The sequence below is a fragment of the Emys orbicularis genome, chromosome 6 (genome assembly GCF_028017835.1).
Source record: "Emys orbicularis isolate rEmyOrb1 chromosome 6, rEmyOrb1.hap1, whole genome shotgun sequence".
Classification (NCBI taxonomy): Eukaryota; Metazoa; Chordata; order Testudines; family Emydidae; genus Emys; species Emys orbicularis.
The window spans coordinates 97,169,692-97,194,717 of record NC_088688.1 but is presented as its reverse complement, the minus strand read 5'-3'; the positions used below and the strand labels follow the sequence as shown (position 1 = coordinate 97,194,717).

Sequence of the window (25,026 nt, the reverse complement as noted above, 5' to 3'; positions counted from 1 at the left end):
GAGTAGTACCAGTGACTTTTATTTAAAATGAACAGTACACGTGAGAACCTTTAATACAGGGTAATATAAATGTAATGCAATTGAATTTTGTTCTGCAGCAAATCACTTTACAATTTGAAGAACTAGTCCAATTTCTTAATAGCTAAAGTATAATTAACATTTGTTTAATTACCTTGTCTTCATTGGCATAATTAGTATTGAGTTATATTTGAAGATTCCTTTTTCTTTTGGATTTAAGATTGGCATTCAACATGTGTGTGATTGCTGACATTTTGATACTCAATTCAAAGCTTAAAAAAAAAATGAATCAGAAAAACTGACCTATCAATAACCATTAACAATTTTCAAATAAATATTTTTAGTCAACTTATGATAAAATGCTATGGAAATAAATGCATGATGCCTAAACAAGAAAGTAATTTTATCATCTTGGGTCCCGAAAACACAATACCACAATTTAAAATTTTTTTAAAGAGAGTAGAGCAGATTTAAAGAGTAGAAGTATTTAAAGAGTAGGAATAGGGGCAGGAAAATGTTTTAAACAGACTGAGCAGTGCAAGTGGAAACCCCTACCAGACCTATAGTGAAACACATGAATAAAGAGAAGAGACCTGTATTATAAAACCAAAATGAGCCCACAGATATGTAGCTGGATTTGCAGTCAGTGGAAGGGAGAAACAATCCAGAGTTTTGAAAACCAAAAGGGCAATTTCAAATCAGATACAGAAATGGAAGAGAATAGCAGTTTGCCTGCTCCTCTGCAACAGAGGCTGTTGCAGAATGCCTGTAAGCCTGTCTGTCCCCTGTCCTCTGATGCCTTGCCAGCATCTCCTATGCCATTCCAACCTGTGGTGTTTGTGCAACAGACAAAGTGAAATGTATCAGTCAGAGGGCTGGGTTGGGTGGAACCACAAGAGAGCTAAACATGTGGGAGTAGCTGCCAGCTATTGTATGTGTTATTTATAGGGCTTCTGGCTTTCCAGGTTTGTTAGTTTCACTTTTGGGTTTTTTTTTTTTTTTTTTTTTTAGCAATTTTGAAGTTTTCTGTAGATGTCCAAAAATCAGAGGGTTTTGGAGCTCTTTTGTATATTGTATTGAGTAATGTCTTTGTAATGTCCTCTTGTGTGCTTGAAACAGTAGTAATGTTAAAACAGCACTATGTTGAAGTGCATTTGGGAATCTCTACTGTGTACCAGCAGGGTCTACAGAGACCAACTAATATGCAACACATTTAGTGTGCTTTAGAAATCACATCTCTAGTCCATGTTATGACTCTACACATTACTTGTATCTAGAGCTTGTCTACACATAACCATTTCTGGTGTTTATTGGATAAACACCAATTTTTTGTTTGTATGGAGGGTTTTTATCAGGTACAACCAAAAATCAGAAGCCCCCGTTATAGTCAATGTATAAGAATTTAACCAGCCAAAAATTACCACATTGTCAAGTGTGGGGTTTTATTTTATTTTTTTTTACATCTAGACTGTAACATGGGACTATTTTTAGTTTTTTCTATTAAGGGGTCTTTTTTGGCTAAAAACATAATCCAGGTGAAGACCTAAGTGATGCTGCTAAAAACAAAAAATTCTGGAGCTGTGACCTTGCTGTCTGTCCACTGAGGGCATCTGACTCATGCTGGCCTTCATCAATGCAGAGAAGCAGTGAGCATGGAATAACTTCTTCCATTTTCAATTGTTTGTTTACTCAGTTATTCTATTAAAACGGGGTTGAATGCAATTCAAATTTGTGCATTGTTTATTGATCAACAAAGGCAGGAATGAACATCGTTTGGTACTTTAATAATCTTATAGGCAGCCAGTGGAGCTTGTAATGGACTAAAACTCCCAATGGCTTCATACACATTCATGAACCAGAAAGACAGGTTGCAGTGGCCCTGTGAGTATAGCTAACTGGTCCGTGTCAGTTTCTCAGAGCAGGAAACAACATTTGCAATGTAGTAGTCACCAGCTAAAGAACACTCTGGCAGAGGTGATTAGACTGATCCCACCCATAACTCTGTTCAAACAAAACAATCTTTTGATAATGTTTTCACCCCGGGGAAGGCCTTATCTATTACCTTCCACAGTGACTCAATGTGGAAATTATGAAAGGGGGGCGGGAAAGAGAGAGAAGAAACATCAAGAGGAGGAGGAAGAGTGGATTAACACAGGCACATCTCTTTGGAAAAAGTGTGGAGACACTGAAATTATAGCCCTCTTTGGGGTACACTCCCTATTTTATTATAGCAAGTAGATATTCTGGGGATACCCTTTTAAACTTTAAGGACGTTGCTCTTCATTCTAAAGAGTAGAACTGAAAGTTGTTGGGGGCAGGCATTCTTGAAGTGCACTACAAAATGCTGATCTGAGATTGGGTGCAGTGGCAAGGAACATTGTCAGTATGCATTAATCTCAGGTAGCTGTTTGACATGTCAGGTATGCGTTATAAGAGGTAATGTACTCGTTGCTATGCAAAATTCAGTTTAACCTTTTGTTTTTACATCTGGCAATGGTTCCCATGATACATAACAGAAGTTGATATCACAACAGAGACCACAACCTATTCCCAAGCACCTCTCTCCTATGCCACTTTAACCAATGACTTCAAACTAACATCCTGTACTCTACTAAAACTCACAAAAGGCACACTAACAGCCCTACCCTTCATAATTAAAATACATGTGACAGCTATAAAGGTCTTCTATATAAAGATACACACACACCTAAAATTTCACTACAAAACCTGCAGACTCAGGATAAAGAGTCAGTCCACAACAACAAAAATTGTACAGCAGTGACAAACTCTCAATATGTAAACACAGAATGTGACTGTATACACTATACAAACTACTCCAGTTAAAATAACTTCTTACTTGTCAGCGTTACAGGTGGCAGTTGTCCAAGTGCAAACAGATCCCATGTCAATGTAAGGTACTAATAACAGACAATAAAGGGCACCAAATCAGATCACATCTAGTGAGAGCACAATTCTTTATAAAATGACAGGCAAGATTTGGGTCCTGATCTTGCAACTGGCTCCATGCAGGCAAACTTCTGGCCCCACTGGCAGGTACCCAGTTGAATAGGTGGGGTTTTATTTAGCACCCAATAGAAAAATATATAATTATAATAATTAATATAATTAAACAGGTAATGCCAATAGCATTATTTTTCACAAACATATCCTAAAATATATTGTCTAGCATCTGCAAGTTTTATGGGAAAACTTTTAAGTACATGTTAAATGAACATTACATTCATACAAATTCCTATAAAGTCAAATGTGTTACTAGAAATGGTGACCTCAGTAATATTCATGTAATCAATATTGTCATCTAGCTACAAATACATGCAGTACACTTATTTATTGACTCAGCTCATAAAATCTCTATCAAGCTAGCATTAAGATATTCAAAGGCAAGATACAATATTTCAAAAGGTCCTTGCAATGGTTGCATGAAGTGTCTAATTTTGTGTGATTGATACAATATATGAAGCATAGAATTCTGTCCTTGGAACCACATCAGTAGAATAGTGTTTGCATAGATGCAATGTCAACTCCAGAGACGGAAGTGAGATTGTGTATGTTGAAGACATTTCCTAATCCCACCTTGCAAAAAAAATTATACCAATTCCAGAATATAAATACAAAGCAATTCAAAGATTCTGACTTTATACACCTCTACCTCGATATAACGCTGTTCTCGGGAACCAAAAAATCTTACCGTGTTATAGGTGAAACCGCGTTATATTGAACTTGCTTTGATCCACCGGAGTGCACAGCCCCGCCCCCCTGGAGCACTGCTTTACCGCGTTATATCCGAATTTGTGTTATATCGGGTCGTGTTATATCAAGGTAGTGGTGTACTTCAAAATACCACAAGTACACAACTGCACAAAGCAGGGCAGTTGCATATGGGGTTCTGATAAGGGACTTTAGCTCAAACTGTGAGGTCCCAAATGAACTATGTTTGCTTATCTATTCTGATTAGCTCCCAGTGGCCGTGGTTCGCCGTTCCCGGCCAATGGGAGCTGTGGGAAGCGGTGCGGGCTGGAGCAGCAGGAGCAGAGGTGCCTCTCCCCCAGCCCCAGGGCAGCCTTCACCCTAAACTCCCATCCCTGGCCCTGCCCCAGAGCCCTCACCCCTCCCCAACCCTCTGCCCCAGCCCTGAGCCCCCTCCTACACTCTGAACCCCTCAGCCCCACCCCCCCGCCACACATCACCTCCATATTGGTGCACATAACAAAATTCATTCCGCACATGGATGTAAAAAATTAGAGGGACCATTGTGACACAATGGCAAACTCCACTTAGTGTATTCATATTGCCTCATTTCTACCCAGAGTGAAATATTCTTAAACAGTTTGATGCAGTTCTCAAGGTCTTCCTGACAGTTACTGGTTGCATTTGTCGGAGAAAAACAGAGTTCTCACTCTCAGGTTGGGTGCAGCAAGTCAGATACTTTATTATCTCTAGCAATTGCGTGGAGAGAGAGAGAGCTAAACAGGTCTCTCTACAGGTAAACAATTACAGCAAGCATTTATACCTTTTGTTACATACAATAATAAGCAACAGCTGCATTTTCTTTATACATAGGTCATCCTGATATCTTATTTTTCTCACCTCTATTTAGACTATAGTCTACATTCCATACTTGTCTAACACAAGGTCGCAACAACTTCTCACACAGTTCTTTCCCACTTGCCTCACAATCCTCGCTTCTACAAAACTCACATTATTAAGGTTACAGCTAACCTGACTCTTGCTCACAGAGGGGACTGTTTGCATTGAAATCCCCTTCAAATCCTTGTCAGTTCTTTCTCTATTTCCACACACACACCCTTTTGTGCTTCTAGCACAACTAACATCCTTAAACCTCCATTTGCATCAAGCCTTGGATTTCAGATTCTATATCAAATGCTTCAACCTTAGGGGTTTTGACTGGATGCAATGACAACGCATGATTAGCATGGACATGAAAGGTATTACTATTATTACATCCTTTACAACAACAATAACAATCCTAAACTAAATAACAATACAAGCAGTAACATTCCCATGGCAATAATATGATGGGGTTATTGTACAGTTTTAGTCACAAAGCACAATACATCATACTTAGTACATAAAGTAGACACTCTATAAGCTGTATGAAAGGCATTCTTTTCAACTTGATATATATTTTGAAGCATATGAATTTGCCCTTGTAATTCAGAGATTCTTTGAACCTCTGGTAATAGTGAAAGCAAATTTTGAAACCGATCAGGTACTGAACTAGTCCAATTAAAGGGTATCTGAAACCTAAAGGCTACTCGTAAAACTCTATCCGCAGGCCAGTAAATAATGTGATTGCCTGCAGCAGTAGTGAGATTAAAATGTATATCTCGCAACGTGGTGGCTTCAACATACACACAGCTATCATTAGCTTGGAAAAGTAGGTGTCCTGTCAGGGTAGTTCCTTGTCCCCTACCCTCCCAGCAAACATTGTCATGAACAGTGACAACTTCCCCTGGCTTCAGTTTACGTATACACTGAAGCTGCGGAGGTTCTAACGGCCAAAATGTCCATTGACTCCCTAACCCCATCCAAATGTCGGGTTATTCCAGGAGCACTGACTAGAAATCGATTAGGCATACCAGGTAGTCTAATTTCCCAAATTTCTCAGTGAACTACCCAATCCCACATGCATCCTCCCCACAGACCCGGCAGGATTCAGTATGTGGGAGCCCAGACCCCACTAACCGGTCCGTATGCTTGGAAGGAGCACTGTGAACGTCCGCACTTCCACCCAGAAAATCTCCAAGTATGTCTCCATGGCCACAGATCAGATGGTACTCCTGAAGTGTCTGTAAGGGCAGTGGGCCACACCTGGTACTCGAGATCACTCCGAATGGCCATTAGCTGGTCATTCAGGAAATCTTGAATTTCTGAACATGCCAAATTCCACTGCAATGCCTTCCCAGCCTCAGTGATATTCAATACCATCTCTGTCAACAGCTTCTAGGTCATAGAACTAAGGGCGGAAATAATATGTAACTCACCAAACCCAGCCTGTACTTGGGTTAGCTGTGCTCCAGTGATAAGGCCTGTGGCTCTCTCTAATTGTCCTAATTTCTCGTCACGTTCTTGGCTTTTAAAAATATTCCAAATTGCTGCTACGCTATTGGCACCATCCCATAGGGATCTGGCCAAGTCCCTCTTCTTTCTAGAGGAAATAACCCAGGCCCTCTGCTGTGCTAATCTAATGGCAGCCCCGCCGTGAGCAATTTGGGTATGTAGAGGTGATCTGGAAACTGGATAAGGGCAATGTAAATTTGACAGTCCCTAGTGTAGTATTAATCACAGTCCATCGATATCCTAATGCATCTCTCTTGGGTGTAGTACTATATCACATCTGTTATACACCTTTATATGCCTTCCGAGAGGCATTAACATTAATGGCATAAGAGGGGGTATATTGCAATAGAGTACAGGTTACATTATTAGTTACTGGAATAACTTCAATATAGGTAAAATTTCCGGTGGCAGAACAAACTCTTTGGGTATTTGTTTGATTATTCACTAATTGGGTGAACAAATAACAATAAGGGCCTCTTTCATCTAACACATTGCAAACTCCAGGAACAGCCATCATATCTACTTCGCTATAGAACCCATCAATTTCAATTACAGATTCTTGGGGTTCATTTGTAGTAATATATTTCTATCTCCACCGACCCATTTGTTTTCCACTCAATTGTTCACTCATACGAACTATTCTGAACCTTAAAGAATAATCTTTTTGAACAAAATTTCAATAAATCACTAAGATGTGAAGGCCTTGGCCAATGGGTTTCATTAGAATATACAGTATTGCCTGTACCTGGGTAAATTACAGTGGTGGTGGCAAGGGTCGAGGGGCTAGTGGGGGTAATGTTTGTAGCAGCAAGGCGTTTTTGGTATTCATCAGCTGGAAGCCAATTAGGGAGGCCAGTGCATTCTGAAGGTACTTGCCCATAAGCACAGTTTGCAGCCCCTGGGATAAACCTACCCCACCGTTTAATTCCACATTCACAAGAAAAAAGCCCGCAATTCCCTCCCTGCCAATGTATAATGCTCCGTTTCTTCCACCAGGGCAATTCTTAATGTCTTTTGTAGTCAGGTCATCTCACGGATTGGTAATTGGTTAAAAGACAGGAAACAAAGGGTAGGAATAAATGGTCAGTTTTCAGTATGGAGAGAGGTAAATAGTGGTGTCCCCCAGAGGCCTGTAGTGGGACCAGTCCTATTCAACATATTCATAAATGATCTGGACAAAGAGGTGTAAACAGTGAGTTGGCAAAATTTACAGATAGAAAACTACTCAAAGTTGGCACTGCAAAGAGCTATAAAAGGATCTCTCAAAACTGGATGACTGGGCAACAAAATGGCAGATGAAATGCAATATTGATAAATGCAAAGTAATGCACATTGGAAAACACAATCCCAACTGTACGTATAAAATGATGGGGTCTAAATTAGCTATTACCACTCAAGAAAGAGAACTTGGAGTCATTGTGGACAGTTCTCTGAAAACATCCACTCAATGTGCAGCAGCAGTCAAAAAAGTGAACAGAATGTTGGGACTCATTAAGAAAGGGATAGATAATAAGACAGAAAATATTGTATTGCCTCTATATAAATCCATGGTACACCCACATCTTGAATACTGGTGCAGATGTTGTCGCCCCATCTCAACGAAGATATATTGGAGTTGGAAAAGGTTCACAAAAGGGCAACAAAAATGATTAGGGGTATGGAACGGCTGCCATATGAGGAGAGATTAATAAGACTAGGACTTTTCAGCTTGAAGAAGACTACTAAGATGGGGGATATGATTAAGGTCTACAAAATCATGACTGGTGTGGAGAAAATAAATAAGGAAGTGTTATTTACTCCTTCTCATAACACAAGAACTAGCAGCCACCAAACGAAATTAATAGGCAGCCGGTTTAAAACAAAAGGAAATTTCTTCACACAATGCAGTCGACCTGTGGAACTCTTTGCCAGAGGATGTTGTGAAGGCCAAGACTATAACGGTTCAAAAAAGAACTAGATAAATTCATGGAGAATAGGTCCATCAATGGCTATTAGCCAGGATGGACAGGGATGGTGTCCCTAGCCTCTGTTTGCCAGAAGCTAGGAATGGGCGACAGGGCATGGATCACTTGATGTTTACCTGTTCTGTTCATTCCCTCTGAGGCACCTGGCATTGGCCACTGTCGGAAGACGGGATACTGGGCTAGATGGACCTTTGGTCTGATCCAATATGGCCATTATGTTCTTATATAAGAGAAATGCTATAAAAAGGGAGAACAGAGGACAAACAGCATTTGAGAGGTGATTTGTCGATGCCATGAGTCGAGATGAGGGGAGAAAGACGAAAAAAAGCATCACTGAATTGGGGAAGGGTCCTGGCTGACAGGATCCAGCCAGACTGCTGTAAGCAGTGTGGGGTGAGAAACCTTTTAGCTTTGAATTCACTTAGCTTGTTAAGTTAGGCATTAATTTGCATTTTACCTTTTTATTTCTTTGTAACCAATTCTGACTTTCATGCCTCATTACTTAACACTTAAAATTTATCTTCCGTAATTAATAAACTTGTTTTATTATTGTATTTAACCCAGTGTGCATTTGGATTGAAGTGTTTGGGAAGCTCCATTTGAGATAAGGTTTGTGCATATCATTTTCTATTAATGAAATGACAGACTATGAACTTGTGTTGTCCAGGAGGGTCCTGTGCAGTAAGACCCACATTTCTGGGGACAAACGTGAGATTGGGAACCTGCTGGTGTTACTCTGCAATATAATTCCGGAGTGGCTGGCTACAGAACTTCTATGCTGTAACTGGGAGTAATTTACAAACTAGAGGCTGTGTGTGAGCAGGCCACAGTGTAAAAGGCACCCCAGGCTGGAAAATTGAGGGGTGACAGCTGTCCATCAGTCTACATTGTACCCTGGGTAATGTCACACTTGTCCATTTCAAATCAACCTCCGTTCCTAAAATATAAATACACGGCAAGGTAACATCCCACCTTCAATTACATACTAATAGGATAGATGGGCCATGCAGTATATGCTGAAGGCGTGTGGACGGGGGATAAGGAGCGGTTGAAAGAAAGAAGCATGACTTAATTGGCAGTTGCACTGCACAACAGCTTCAATTTCCAAATGCTCCTAAGATGCGGTTCCATATACAACACATTACAATGGTCAACGTGAAAAGATAAGAATAACTGTAACAGAGCCCCCATCAGAAAAAATCTGGCTCTTCTCGCCACACACCGATTAGGAAAAAAATGGTCTTGCCTTCAGCTGAGCATCCAACTGATCCCCAAATTGACTTTTTTTTTTTTTTTTTTTTAATAAAAAGTAGCTGGCCCACTCCCTTGACTACGAGGGCTGATATCTCCACAATTTCTTCCTGTTGTTCTCCTCCCCTCTACCCCCCAACCTGATGATAGCGCATTGCTCCTATCAGGGATGAACGGCAGACCTCTAGCTGTCATCCCTAGAAAACCCTTTCCCCAAAACAAGATATTATTTATTTATATGATTAAGAATAGTTATGCAATTAAACTAGAGCTCTAATCCTGCAATTCACAATGTACAGACTCGTGTGCAGCGCCCCCAAGGACTTCAGTAGGGCTCTATGCAGGCATGAAAACCTACCAATGCATTGTAAATTGTAGGATTGGGGCCTCTGTCACTAAAACAAAGGAAGGTGAAGCAAGAAATGATTAACGGAACATTAATCAGATCTGAAAAATGTGCTTTATTCAGAAGACTTTAGCAATTCTAGAGCCTAATCATTATTGCAATACATCAATGTTCTATAATAGGCTAAATTTACATGATTAAGGAACGGCTCAGAGGTTGTATGGGACAGGAATAAAAATCCAATTTTTTTTTTTATTTTTTTTTAAGTTTTTGGAAAGTGAATCCTTGTTAATGGGATTTTGGTGATGAGGGTAACCTACCAATTTAATAAAATATGGTTTAATTTTAGAAAACATTAAAAAGATGTTTGACATACATTCAAACACAATTAATAAAAACAATACAGCAATTTCTCCCAAAAGCCTGGGGGGGAAAGTGCTCTGCAGTAATGGAGAGTAGAAGTGGGAATGCTTGTATTACAACTCAGATAACCTGAATGCCCAAGTTGGAACTCAGCAACAGGCACAACCAACAAACTTTTCAAGAATAGGTAGTGTTGTGTAGCCAATTCTAGATGCGTGTCATGTTTCTACTATGTTAATTAGCGGGGGAAAGAAGGTTAATAAATAATCCCTAATCATATCATAGCAAACTTTAGTGAATATTTTAGTGATTGAAAATTTTCCTAATGATCCTAGAACTGTGTTTACTGCAGAACTCCTTGAAGCCTGGTGTGACGTTATTGACATGAACTGGGATCGTATAGATCATTGTTGCAACCGAGGTCCTGTAGTGGCACCAAATCTTTTATAAAGGGGGTCAAATAAGGTGTCTACGACAAGGTTATGGTTTGCTAGTTATGATTATGCTGTCTATATGTGTGTATCATTTTTGTAGTTGAAGTTATGAATATTGGCTCTATACTGTCTGTATTTCAAACTTATGCTATGCTTCTGGGTGACACGCCAGACAAGTTCATGTCAGCTCTGCCTAGCCTGCTTGATTGCCCATTAAGGACCATCAGCTATACAACTGACTCATTGAGAGAAGGCAGATACGCCTTGTAACTCAGCAAAGTATGCAGGAACTTGCCCATGTGACTCCAGACTCCATTTTGCTGTAATTTTCCACAGTAAGAACAAAGAGGTGTTCTTACACCTGGAAAAGACTATAAAAGGCCTCATCTCCATCTTGTCCTCAATCCTGCTTCTTACCGCTGGAGGGACTTTGCTACAAATGGAAGCTCTACACTGATGACCCATCCCAGCTGTGGATGTACTCCCGAGACTTGATTTGAACCTGCAGTTTATTCCATCACTGCTACAAGCCTGAACCAAGAACTTTGCCATTACTGTATGTAATTGACTCCATTTAACCAATTCTAGCTCTCATCTATATATTTTTCCTTTTATGAATAATCTTTTAGATTTTAGATTCTAAAGGATTGGCAACAGCGTGATTTGTGGGTAAGATCTGATTTGTATATTGACCTGGGTCTGGGGCTTGGTCCTTTGGGATCGAGAGAACCATTTTTCTTTTACTGGGCTATTGGTTTTCATAACCATTTCCCCCCATAACTAGTGGCACTGGTGGTGATACTGGGAAACTGGAGTGTCTAAGGGAATTGCTTGTGTGACTTGTGGTTAGCCAGTGGGGTGAGACCAAAGTCCTCTTTGTCTGGCTGGTTTGGTTTGCCTTAGAGGTGGAAAAACCCCAGCCTTGGGCTGTAACGGCCCTGTTTTAAGCAATTTGTCCTAAATTGGCACTCTCAGTTGGGTCCCGCCAGAACCAGCATTGTTACACGTGGCGCTCTAGAATTTTTGGTGTCCTAGACAAACTGGAAAATGTACACCCAACTCCTGCAGTGACCCCCCCACAACAATCATCATAGAACTGTTGGATGCTCCAGAAAGTCACCTGATCCGCCAGGAGAGCTTTCTCTACAACCTACTACACACACCTAACACCTCTGTATTAATTTAATTATCTCCCTTTTCTTAGTTATTTCCTTTCCAAAATCCATTCACTTAAGTAGGCTTAGCCCTGGTCTACACTACAAGTTTAGGTCGAATTTAGCAGCGTTAGATCGATTTAACCCTGCACCCGTCCACACGACGGAGCCATTTTTGTCGACTTAAAGGGCTCTTAAAATCGATTTCGGTACTCCTCTCCGACGAGGGGATTAGCGCTGAAATTGACCTTGCTGGGTCGAATTTGGGGTAGTGTGGCTGCAATTCGACGGTATTGGCCTCCGGGAGCTATCCCAGACTGCTCCATTATGACCGCTCTGGACAGCACTCTCAACTCCGATTCACTGGCCAGGTAGACAGGAAAAGCCCCGTGAACTTTTAAATTTCATTTCCTGTTTGGCCAGCATGGCGAGCTGATCAGCACAGGTGACCAGGCAGACCTCATCAGCACAGGTGACCATGGAGTCCCAGAATCGCAAAAGAGCTCCAGCATGGACCGAACGGGAGGTACTGGATCTGATCGCTGTATGGGGAGACGAATCCGTGCTATCAGAGCTCCGTTCCAAAAGATGAAATACCCAAATATTTGAAAAAAATCTCCAAGGGCATGAAGGACAGAGGCTATAACAGGGACCCGCAGCAGTGCTGCGTGAAACTTAAGGAGCTCGGGCAAGCCTACCAAAGAACCAGAGAGGCAAACAGCCGCTCCAGGTCAGAGCCCCAGACATGCCGCTTCTATGATGAGCTGCACGCCATTCTAGGGGGTGCCCCTATAACTACCCCACCCCGTGCGTGGACTCCATCAATGGATTCTCACGCAACAGGGATGCAGATTTTGGGGACGAGGAAGATGATAGCAAACAGCATGCAAGCGGAGAAAACGTTTTTCCCGACAGCTAGGAACTGTTTATCACCCTGGACCCAGTACCCTCCCAACCCACCCACGGCGGGATCACGGACCTTGAAGGCGGAGAAGGGACCTCGGGGTGAGTGTACCTTTGTAAATATTGTACATGGTTTAAAAGCAAGCACGTGTAATGATTAATTTGTCCTGAAGATTTGGGATGCATTCGCGACCAGTACTGCTACTGGAAAAGTCTGTTAATGTGTATGGGGATGGAGCGTAAATCCTCCAGGGACATCTCAGTGAAGCTCTCCTGGATGTACTACCAAAGCCTTTACAAAAGGCTCCCCTTGGGGGGAGGGATAGCTCAGTGGTTTGAGCATTGGCCTGCTAAACCCAGGGTTGTGAGTTCAATCCTTGAGGGGGCCACTTAGGGATCTGGGGCAAAATCAGTACTTGGTCCTGCTAGTGAAGGCAGGGGGCTGGACTCAATGACCTTTCAAGGTCCCTTCCAGTTCTAGGAGATGGGATATCTCCATTAATTTAAAAATTTATTTAATTTTAGTTTAATCATGGCATAACAAAGCATGGCAGAGTATGGTCCCGGTGTTTGCTGGCATTCAAGCAACATCCGTTCTTTATCTCTCTGTGTTATCCTCAGGAGAGTGATATAATTCATGGTCACCTGGTTGAAATAGGTTAATTTTATTAAGGGGACATTCAGAGGCAGCCATTCCTGCTGGGCTGTTTGCCTGTGGCTTAACAGAAATCATCCCCGCTGTGCGCCACGCGGTGGGGGGAAGGGGGGGGGGAAGCGATCATCCCAGAGAATAGGGTGTGTGTGTGTGTGGGGGGGGTTCGTTGGGTTTGTGCTGCATGTTAACCCAAAAACCGCAGCCCCTCCTTTTAAATGGCCAACCCAATGGGTGCTTGGTATGGGAAATGAGGGCGCTGCTGTTTGAAACCATGTAATGTTAACAGCTTGGTTCACCGTGAAAGAGTCTACCCATTGTTCTCTAAAATGTGTCTTTTTAAATACTACTCTCCCTTTTTTTTTCCTCCCGCAGCTGCAAATGTTTCAATGCTCCCTGTATCATCTGTGTCCCAGAGGCTAGCGAAGATTAGAAGGCGAAAAAAACGCACTCACGATGAAATGTTCTCTGAGTTCATGCAGTCCTCCCACACTGAAAGAGCCCAGCAGAATGCATGGAGGCAGACACTGTCAGAGTGCAGGAAAGCACTAAATGAACGCGAGGACATGTGGCAGGATCAAGATGATATGTGGCATCAGCGTGATGAGAGGAGGCAGGATGCAATGCTGAGGCTACTAGAAGATAAACTGATATTCTCTGGCGTATTGTTGAGGTGCAGGAAAGGCAGCAGGAGCACAGACCGCCGCTGCAGCCCCTGTGTAACGAACTGCCCTCCTCCCCAAATTCCATAGCCTCCTCACCCAGATGCCCAAAAATGCGGTGGGGGCGCCTCCGGGCACCCAACCACTCCACTCCAAAGGACTGCCAAGCAACAAAAGGCTGGCATTCAATAAGTTTTGAAGTGCAGTGTGGCCTTGTCCTTCCCTCCTCCCCCTCTTCCACCACCCCACCTGGTGCTTCCCTCCTCCCCCACCCCTCCTGGGCTATCTTGACAGTTATCCCCCCATTTGTGTGATGAAGTAATAAAGAATGCATGAATTTGAAAAAACAATGACTTTATTGCCTCTGCAAGCAGTGAACAAAGAGGGGAGGGGAGGGCGGTTGGCTCACAGGAAGTAGAGTGAACCAAGGGGGGTGGGTTTTCATCAAGGATAAACAAACAGGACTTTCACACCGTAACCTGGCCAGTCATGAAACTGGTTTTCAAAGCTTCTCTGAGGCGCAGCGTGCCCTGCTGTGCTCTTCTAACCGCCCTGGTGTCTGGCTGCACGTAATCAGAGGCCAGGCAATTTGCCTCAACCTCCTACCCCGCCATAAACATCTCCCCCTTACACTCACAGATATTGTGGAGCACACAGCAAGCAGTAATAACAATGGGAACATTGGTTTCGCTGAGGTATAACCGAGTCAGTAAACTGCGCCAGCGCACTTTTAAACATCTAAAGACACATTCTACCACCATTCTGCACTTGCTCAGCCTATAGTTGAACAGCTCCTGACTACTGTCCAGGGTGCCGGTGTATGGCTTCATGAGCCATGGCATTAAGGGGTAGACCACACAGACCAGAGTTCCTAAAGATGCGAGTGTCATGTACTTTTCCCGGCCATCCCACGTTGATGTTGGTGAAACGTCCCTTGTGATCCACCAGTGCTTGCAGCACCATTGAAAAGTAACCCTTTCGGTTTATGTACTGGCTGCCTTGGTGCTCCGGTCCCAAGATAGGGATATGCGTTCCGTCTATCGCCCCACCACAGTTAGGGAATCCCATTGCAGCATTTTCCAGAGTCACTACCCTCGATAGCAGCAGCTCAATGATCGCGTTGGCTACTTGGATCACAGCAGCTCCCACAGTAGATTTGCCCACTCCAAATTGATTCCCGACTGACCAGTAGCTGTCTGGCGTTGCAAGCTTCCAGAGGGCTATCGCCACTCGCTTGTGAACTGTGAAGGCTGCTCTCATCTTGGTATTCTTGCGCGTCAGGGCAGGGGAAAGCAAGTCACAAAGTTCCATGAAAGTGCCCTTATGCATGCGAAAGTTTCGCAGCCACTGGGAATCATCCCAGACCCGCAACACTATGCGGTCCCAACAGTCTGTGCTTGTTTCCCGGGCCCAGAATCGGCGTTCCACGGCACGAACCTGCCCCGTTACCACCATGATGTCCAAATTGCCAAGGCCCGTGCGTGTTTTGAGAAAAGTCTGTGTCCATGTCCTCATCACTCTCGTCACCATGCTGCCGTCGCCTCCTCGCCTGCTTTTGCAGGTTCTGGTGTTGCATACACTGCAGGATAATGCGCGTGGTGTTTACAGTGCTCATAACTGCCGCGGCGATCTGAGCGGGCTCCATGCTTGCTGTGGTATGGCGTCTGCGTGGACTATTGAATCGACCTAATTTCATAATGTAGACATACCCTTAGAGATATTGACAAGAAATATAAATCCTTTGTTCTTAATGCCACCAGAAATTAGTAACATGATTTTTTTTACAATTCTATATTTATTAACTTCAGTTTAGAGCAGTGGTTCTCAAACTTATTAGATCAGCCCCCCTCCCCTTTGTGTCTGTAATCATTTACACCCCTCTCCTCACAAAAGTACCACCACAGAGCTCTGAAGGCAGAGTGGAGAGCAGCAGCTGCTGGCTGGGCACCCAGCTCTGAAGGCAGCACAATGCCAGCAGTAGCACAGAAGTAAGGGTGGCAATTTGAAGAGTGATACTTGTATGTATCACTTTTCACAGCAAACTTGGCACCCCACTGCCATCCTTCTGCGCTGCTGCTGCCACCCTGGGGCTAACAGCTGGAGACCCCTGCCTCCAGGTGAAGGATTGAGTGTGAGGGGAAGGAAAGCCTGATCCTGGGCTGCCTTCCAGTGAGAGATTGGGAGGGAGAAGAGCCAGGGGTGGCAGGGCTCCAGCTGTTCCCTTTATCCCTGCCTCCCAGGTGTGCACAGCCTTTCTGCACAAGCCCCAACCATCTGGGGCTGACAGCCAGAGCTCTTTTAAAAAAATATATATATATAGCACAGTTTGTGCCTCTCTAGGGAGGTCCACCCCATAGTCTGAGAACTGCTGGTTTAGAGAAAGAATTAGAGTAGCCAGTTTTGGTTTTGAGCCAGCATATTTTGGTTGTGATGCACTAGCACAAACAAGTTAATGACAAAGTCAAGACCAGAATTCAGTGTTGATTCTCAGTCTATGCCTTATCCAGAAGATCATCATCATAATAAACAGTCCTAGTTAAGGTGCTCAGTGTTGTACAATGTAAAAATTACTATAAACAATTGAAATATTACATGTGTATATAACTGGTAACTACAAAAAAATAGAGGAGAACAATTTCTATATACATTTTAGTGACGTTAGTTATGAGTATTTAAACATTTACTGCAGGGTGGTGAACTAGAGCTATGTGAAACTGTCAGGTTATAATGATCAGGGTCCATCTGAATGTTTGTTTCAGTTTTGTGTCTCAGAGGTGTACACACACCATGAGTTTTTGTTTTGAATTAATCCTAAAACTGAAAGTAAATCCCCAAAAAGAAGTTTGTCAGTTCAGCATTAAGCAAACCTGGGAATCTTGCATGGTTTTATTAGACTTAAGTCAGCCAGAGCCTCTCGCAAAGTTCATAAACCATTCAAAGATTTTGGTTTGCGTCTGTAACAAACCAGTAAATGATTCAATGGCAAAGATTTCCCATCTGTAAAATGGGGATATTTACCTAGCTTCCAGGGGTGGTGTTAATAAATTAAGGCATATGTTACTAAACTGCTGAGACCTTAGGCTATAACAGTATTATTACACAAACCCTACATTTTTGGCCTAAGCCAGGCTGACAAAGGGTCCCTTTACATTCCAGTTTAGGCAGGTTTACAAAGAGCCATCAGGATGGGAGCTGAAGCTCCCTTTCTCCCATTAGCGGGCTGGAGAGAGCGTTCATCCCCAGACGTGGCTTCCATGCCTGGTTTTTAATGATGCCAGTTGAGGTTATTAGTCATTTCAGCTTGTCAGGCAGCTGCCCATAACCTAAACCTCCCTTGTACAAACAATGCGCCACCTCCCCGGCCCCACGTTACCCAGCTCAGGGGCTCCCAGCCGGCCAGCACAAACACGCGCTTCCCCGCTCACCCCGATCGCGCCCTGCTCAGGTGAGAGGCTTAACTGCTGTTTATCGCACGTTAACGACGATTGCGCAGCACGGGCCAGTGGACAGGACACGTGACCGGCTTGCCGCAGCACCTCACGTGCACCCCTGCTCAAGTTTCCCCACTTCCGCCCGGCCCGACAGCTCCCGTAGGGGCTGGCTCTGCAGACGGCCCGGGCACACGGAGGCCCTAGGTCCGGCTGCTCGCAGCACTTCAGTGCTCTGTCGGGGGAAGCCCTCGGCGCAGGGGCCCTGGCAGCGCCTCCCCCCGGGCCCGGCCGCTCCGTACCTTGCGCTGGGCGCTTGTGTCATACTTGTCATTTTTGAAGACTCGCGAGTTCTGATGTCTCTGGGGCCTTGAGCGGGCCACGTTCCCCCTCTGGGAACTCATCCTTCCGCACCGGGAGCAACCGCCGCCGCCGCACGTGGCTCCCTGGCCCGCCCCCTGACCCGGAACCTCTCGCCCCACCCCACTGCCGGCCTCGTAACCCGATTGGCTGCGGCGGCAAAGGCAATCGAGCTCTCCCATTGGCCGGGGCTCAATGTCAATCGGCTGCTTTGTATGCCGAGATTTGCTCCCCTCTGGATTTCTTGTGCTTCCTCATTGGCCCTAGTCGGGCTGCAATCTCATTGGTGCGTTGTGGCCGGCTGCCGGTCGATGAGGGCCAGTCCCCAGCCTACCATCTCTTGGCCGCTGAACCGCCCTCTGCTCTGCCCAAGTCTAGATTAATTCAGTCCAGTCAGGGAGGCGGGGACGGAGTCTGGCGAGGGCCGTTTAGAAGCCCGGCCCTCGTCCTCTTAGTGTCCCGCCGGGGGTGCGAGCGACTCGGGCTTCGCGCGCTGCTGCAGGCCGCCGCGCTGACAGAGCCAAGCGGAGCCGTTACTCAGCACGTCCCCGGCGTTCGAACGGCGGCGGTTCGGGGGGGGGCTGACGGGGCCGCAGCCCCCAGAGGGAGCCGGACGCGGCCACGCTACAGGACCAACGTGAGACGGAGGCAGGTGCGTGCTCCGACCCCACTCACTGATCGCTCCCGCAGTGCGGGGCCCAGGTCCCTGCGGTGGGGGAGCTCTGTGCGCGGGGCCCGGAGGCTCGGGCTGGGCGGTCCGTGTCCGCGGGGGAGTTTGGTCTCTGGTCGGTCTGAGTGGGGCAGCGGGCTCACCGCCGGGGCACAGCGAAGGGGTGGGCTGGTGGCGCGTCGTTAGCGCCCCGTGCCGGGCGGTAGAGTGGGGCGAGTTGGTTTCGTCTCCCTGCGGCCGGGGGGAGGTCTCGGGGGCACGGTGAATGGGGCTTTGCGGGGAGGTGCAGAGGCCCCGGGGGAGGGTGAATGGGGGGGCAGGCTTCGCAGCTCTATGCGATCCCTAGGTGCTCCACGGGCTGTTGTCTCCTCTCTGCGGCCCCGGGGGCGGATGGAGCCAATCCAAAGGGGCACAACCTCCCCCTTTCTTCTCCTTGGCCGGCGGAACTGGGGAGCCGACTGCCTCCACCCTCTGGTGTGAGCCGCAGCGCCGACAGTTATGCGGAAAGATTCTAAATCAATATTTGAAACGCAGCTGCTGCTTATCTCATACGCTGGTGGGTGGGGGAATGAAATGTAGCTAACACGGGGCGAGGTATAAACTGTGTCTGTTTTGGGATGGGAGTACTGTATTGTTTTAGTACCTTATTTCTAAGTAAATTGAGCTATGAAACGTGCTACTATGCGTGGCGAGAAGTCAAATACTTAATTTTTAAAATCCGTGAATTGGGAGAATGACCATAAAATGCATATCTGATTTTTGTCTTTTAGTAGGTTCAGATAGCTTTTTGTATATATAAGTCGTCTTTTGTTTTTATGGAGTAACTAAAAATTGGATGTTTGGAAAATGTGAAGATCACTTTTTGGTTGTCCTGATTTGACCAGTTTTTAGATTGGAAACTAGTATGAAAAGAATTGTGGCAAAATAACCCATCTTGCAGACAGATTTCAGTTACTTTCAGAATGATATTTTAAAAATTAACTATACTAAAACCAAAATATAACTATTTAAAACTGATTTGTGTGTTTAAATTTATATTTTTCTTTATTATTTGTGCCTTAAATGGTGTAATGAGGTACCAGTTTGAGGCACTGAATCGCCAACAATGCAGTACTTCAGTGGCTGTCAATGTGCAGATTGTTTAAAGTAGAAGAATACTATAGTGCAGTGTCTTGCTTACAGAACACAAACATTATGTAATCTGATTTAATCCCACATATGTGTATATCTGGGATCTTCTGGGGATTGTTTCTCTGTTTGTTTGTTTTCTGTCTATTGTTTCCTCTGACTCTTACTCCTCCCCCCCTCAAAATAGACCCCTAGAGCTGTTTAAAACATATGAAATATCCAGCAAGAGTGGCTGCTGCCAGTTAGGGAATTCTTTATTAGACTTTTTCTCATACTTTTTAATATTAGTGAGTATAGTAAAACCATACAGCCACAAGAACATAAGAATGGTCATACTGGGTCAAACCAAAGGTCCATCTAGCCCCCTATATTCTTACAGGCCAATGCCAGATGCTTCAGAGGGGAATGAACAGAACAGGGCAGTTATCGAGTGATCAGTCCTAGTTTCTGACAGTCACAGTTTTAGGGACACCCAGAGTGTGTGGTTGTGTCTCTGACCATCTTGGCTCATAGCTGTTGGTGGACCTGTCCTTCATGAATTTATCTAATTCTGTTTCAAGCCTAGTTAAAGTTTTAGCCTTTACAGCCTTCCCTGGCAATGAGTTCTACAGGTTGACTGTGTGTTGTGTGAAGAGGTACTTCTTTGTGTTAGTTTTAAAACTTCTGCCTATTCATTTCATTGGGTGACACCAGTTCTTGTGTTATGCGAAGGCATAAATAATACTTCCTTATACACTTCCTCCATGCCATTTATGATTTTATAGACCTCTAACATACCTCCATCTTAGTCATTTTTTTTTCTCTAAATTGAAATATTTTAAATCTCTCCTTATACGGAAGCTGTTCCATATCCTAGTCTCTCTTGTTGCCCTTCCTGTACCTTTTCCAATTCTAATACTTTTTGAGATGGGGTGACCAGAACCATGTGCAGTATTCAAGGTATGGTCGCACCATGGATTTATATAGTGATACTATGATATATTCGGTCTTATCTATCCTTTCCTAATACCAAGGTTCATTGTCCATCTGCTGTTGACTCCCTCAAATAATCCTAATTGGTGAGGCATGGTTTCTGTTTACAGAAGTTGTGTTTGACTCTTCCCCAGCATACCATGTTCATATCTGTGTCTGATCATTCTGTTCTCTACTACAATTTCAACCAATTTTCCTGGTACTGAAGTTAGGCTCACTGATATGTAATTGCCTGACTCACCTCTGGAGCCTTTTTTAAAAATCAGAGTTATATTAGCTATCCTCAATTCATCTGGTACGGAGGCTGATTTAAGTGATAGGTTTTATATTAGAGTTAATAGTTCTGCAATTTCATATTTGACTTCCTTCCGAACACTTGGGTGAATACCATCTAGTGACTTATTAGTGGTTAATTTATCATTTGTTCCAAAACCTCTACTGACTCTTCAATCTGGAACAGTTCCTCAGATTCTTCACCTAAAGAGAATGGCTCAGGTGTGGGAATCTCCCCATATCCTCTGCAGTGAAGACTGATACAAATAATTCATTTAGCTTCACAATGGCCTTGTCTTCCTTGAGTGCTTCTTTAGCTATGATGATGCTAAATAGTTTTCCATGAATATTTTCATTTAAAGGTTAAAAAAAAAAACAGTCTAATCCTTTATAGTGATCAGTTTTAGTGTAGGCTATTCATATCTTCCAGAAGTACTTGAAAATAACAAAATAACTACATAGTGTGTGTATGTATATTTTAATTTATTTATTTTTAAATTTAGTTTTCAGGCTTCCTCCATGTTCTTCTCTGGATCCATTGTGTTCGTTCATTCTTTATAGCTCTGTTGGTCTAATGTCCTTTATCTTTTTTAATTGGGCACTAATTTCCTATAGTTATTTCTCACTACATTTTGAAATATCTTATCCCCTTTCTTGTAAAATTAGTTTAAGGATGTTTATTCATATATTTTTGTTCCACAGTAATGCATTATGTAACTAGAAAGGGATTTTAACTATTGGATTGTGGTGTAAATTCTGTTGTAGTTTTAGTCCTCATTTGTCTGTTTTCGGACAATTTTAGGAAAGGGTGAAGGAAGTTGTGGAATAGTCCAAATATATCCTGCTAAAATAAGAATGCGGGGGGAGAGGTGGGGGAATGAGAACAGTTTAAATATGTTGCATAGTGTAACTACTGCATATTTTTAGTATTTTCTTACCTCCCCCCACCAAGAACTTTGCAAATACGTATTTAGATGCTTCACTTTATTCATATCAGTAGTCCTTCTGAAGTAGCCAGTGGGACTACTCACATGAATACGGTTATGCACAACACAGGTGTTTACAGCATTTGGGAGACGTAGACTTTGGGCTTGTCTATAGCACGCAGCTTTTAGCGACAAGGCTGTGTCAGCCTTGTCGCTAAAAGTCAGCGTGTGTAAATGCTCTTTGTCAGTACTTTGTCTGCACTCTTGCCGACAAAATACTTCCAGCCACGTGAGCGGCGTTAGCCTTGTCGGCAGGAGAGCGCTCCTGCCAACAAAGTCACGTTCACACTGCCACTTGCCTTAGCAAAACTTTTTTGTTTTTCGTGGGGGTAGACGGTGGGCTGGCTTTTTTAAGTACCGTGAAAGACACAAGTTTTGTAGTCAACTTTGCAGTGTAGACATACCCTTAGTTAAGCTTTTAGGGAAGGATATAGTGGGTGTACTACTTTTTATAGATCTGGGAGGGAAGAAATTGCCTATGTAAAGCAATTACACTTGAAGTGTTCTAATAGCCCAAGATAAACATTTGGGATGTTCTCAATCATTAGACTGACCTATCTTTTTTTTTTTTTTTTTTTCTTCCCCGTTCTCCAGCTCTATTGAAAAGGTTAATTGCTGAAGATTGTATTAGATTTTAGCGGGCAAGGCAATTTTAATGTCCTGCTTTGGTGTAACAGTTTATTATTCATCTGAAGCTTAGAAGAGATAAGTTTTAACAAGCAGGCTATTTATGCTTAAAAACTGTCCAGTAAAAAGGGGGATGGGCAAGTTGGTTTTATGATTCTGAGCCTATACTGGTGCAATAATGCAAGCTTATGCAGTGAAGTTTTAAACTATACTTCAGAATTTTTCTACTTTGTAATAAGATAAACATAAATCTTAGATTTTTCTCATTTTTAAATATACTTAGTTTCTTATTGCTCTGAACTTTGAGCACATATCTTAGAAATGGAAATGCTGACATTGCAAACATATTTGTACCTTGTTGAACTTCCTTGAGCTCTATATTTTAACTTGCCTGTGACAAGTACAATGCTTCTCCTGTGCTAAATATCCATACTTACTCCTGGGGGAATTCTGCGCCACTGCACAAAGCACAAAATCAATGTACCCCACAGATTTTTTTTAAATATCCCTCCCCCCCCCCCCCCCCCAGAATAATTGATTCTGATTGGGAGGTGAAGGGAAGCTGAGAGGGGTCACATTGCAATTACACCTTTTGTTCACCAGGCACTGATGAGGTTCCAGAAGAGAGGGTAGTTAGCTCAAGAGCTGGAGCAGCCAGCTGCAGAGAGGGAGGGGGCAGAGGCTGCCTTCCTCACAGCACCCTCCCTGCAGGGACAGGTGAGGAGGCATGGGATATGGGGAGTCGCACAGGACTGCTGGGGTCACACAAACTGGGTTTCAGAAGGGATAGTGGAGGAGAGAGGCAGAGGAGCTAGTGGGGTGACATTGAGCCTGGGGCTGAATGGGAGTGGGGGTGCAGGACCACATGGGGATGGGGAGGAGGGTGCAGGCCACATGGGGATGAGGAAGAGTGGGATGCAGGGATGTGGGGAGGGGGTGGCTGAGTTGGGGTGCAGGGTCACATTGGGACATGTGCAGCTATACCTGACAGAATCGGGACAGGGAATGCAGGAACACATGGTTGCAGCAGTAGATGTGCCTGACTGAATGGGAGAGGTTGGAGGTCAGCCAGGGTCTGCATGGGGGAGGCTCCCCAACTTGCTAACAATCCCTCTCTCTCACCCCCACCCCACCCAAAAAAACCCCCCAAACTGTTCTATACTTCCCACACCCAACAACCTTCCAGGTTCACTCCCAGGCTTCTTCCCAGCAATTACTTCCCTCTCTCTCCGCTCCTCTGTTACTTCTTACTCCCCAAGTGTTTGCACTACTTGTGAGGGGTGTGGGAAATATGTTTTTGTATTGTAATTTAAATGAATTATTACTCAGAGTTCTGTATTAATATGCCTAGTAAGGAATCTATTTGTCATAAAACAATTCCTGAATCTTTTTTGTTGCCTGTATTGTTACAGACATACTTTCTGACAGGTATTTTGAAATAAATTACTAACATAATTGAAACTGGCATGATTATACTGTGTTATGACAGATAAAATATGCAGAATTTTAAATACTGTGTAGCATTTTTAATATTTTGGAGCAGAATTACCCCAGGAGTACATACTGAAAAAACTATTGGATAGTGATAGTGGTGCTCCCAACCTGCTCTAAAGGCACCTGTATTGATCACCTGAGGAGAAGGATACCTCCTTCAACACGTTTTGTGGTAACATACATCACTAAATATTTGACCTGGAATGGGGAATACTCATGTCCAAGATGAGGGTACCTGGTTAGTATATTGGATTCAACCACACTTACAATGGTCACATCTAAAGCTTTACAAAAGTAGGGTGAGGGAAGTGATATCCCACTGACAACCTTTGTGGGAGTGAAAACTATGTACATGTATAATGGATAGTGTAAGTATTCTGGAGTAACTGTTGAAATAATTTTATACTGCAAAGCATTATATTTAGAAGAAAATTTGGACACTGCTAGTGGGTTACACAAGTATTTGTGAGATAGCAATGGGAACAGTGGGCATCAGGATTCTTCTTTTCTATTCCTGGCTCTGTCATTAGATTGTGGTCTAGTTACAAATAGCATAGAAAACTGTAACAATGCTCCTGTTTGTGTCATTTGAGGGGTTTGAACCCAGGACTTCGGAGTTTGGCTTGTTTTTAAAGGTGTATATCGCTTGAGCTAAAGAACCAAATCTCTTAGCATGGAAGTACCATCGATGTCATAACCCTCTATATGTTACCCGAGTTAGTGGGGGGTTACACAAGTATCTGACTTGTCATGTTCCTGTTGAAAGTCTTTGTGGCAGAGTAGATGGGTTCTGTTCCTAGCCCTGTCTGAAGTGACACATGCAAACTATCATTTTTATTTTATCTGACAGTTACCACCGCACAAGGTATGAAGCCTTTGCTGCTAATAAAGTTTGTAAAGGGCACAAATTAATGGTGTGACGTTGCACTCCATATGTTTATGTAAATATAAAGTAACTAGAATATGCTTTATGCAAAAGGTCTCTTGTAAGGTATCATTACAAAGCTTATAATCTACAGAGTGTGTTCATCCTATTTGTATGAATGCATCATTCTTGTATCTGAAGCTAGAAATATGAAGTATTACTCTGCAGTCCTGTTGTAACTATGCAAAGTGTGGGCCATTAATGGTGGCTTGGAATCTTGATGACTCCCATTAACTAGAACAGTTGGTGGTAAATGGCTCTGTTTACTTGTAAGCCTTCTTGTATACCTGTGTGCCAGCCAATGGGTAATGAAG

At 43.6% G+C, this 25,026-nt stretch overlaps 1 protein-coding gene across 2 annotated transcripts in view; it reads right to left on the bottom strand.

The window, feature by feature from the left end:
* C6H9orf85 (chromosome 6 C9orf85 homolog) overlaps positions 1–17,705 on the bottom strand; it is a 32,084-nt gene extending 14,379 nt beyond the window's left edge. Inside the window, exon 1 of one of the 2 annotated variants that reach the window (XM_065406407.1) lies at positions 17,580–17,705. In XM_065406407.1, coding sequence (XP_065262479.1) covers positions 17,580–17,681 — 102 coding nt within the window. In that variant the 5' untranslated portion in view covers positions 17,682–17,705. The remainder of the gene's footprint in view (positions 1–17,579) is intronic. The other variant, XM_065406408.1, reaches the window with a different exon arrangement.
* Between the last annotated feature and the right edge of the window lie 7,321 nt (positions 17,706–25,026).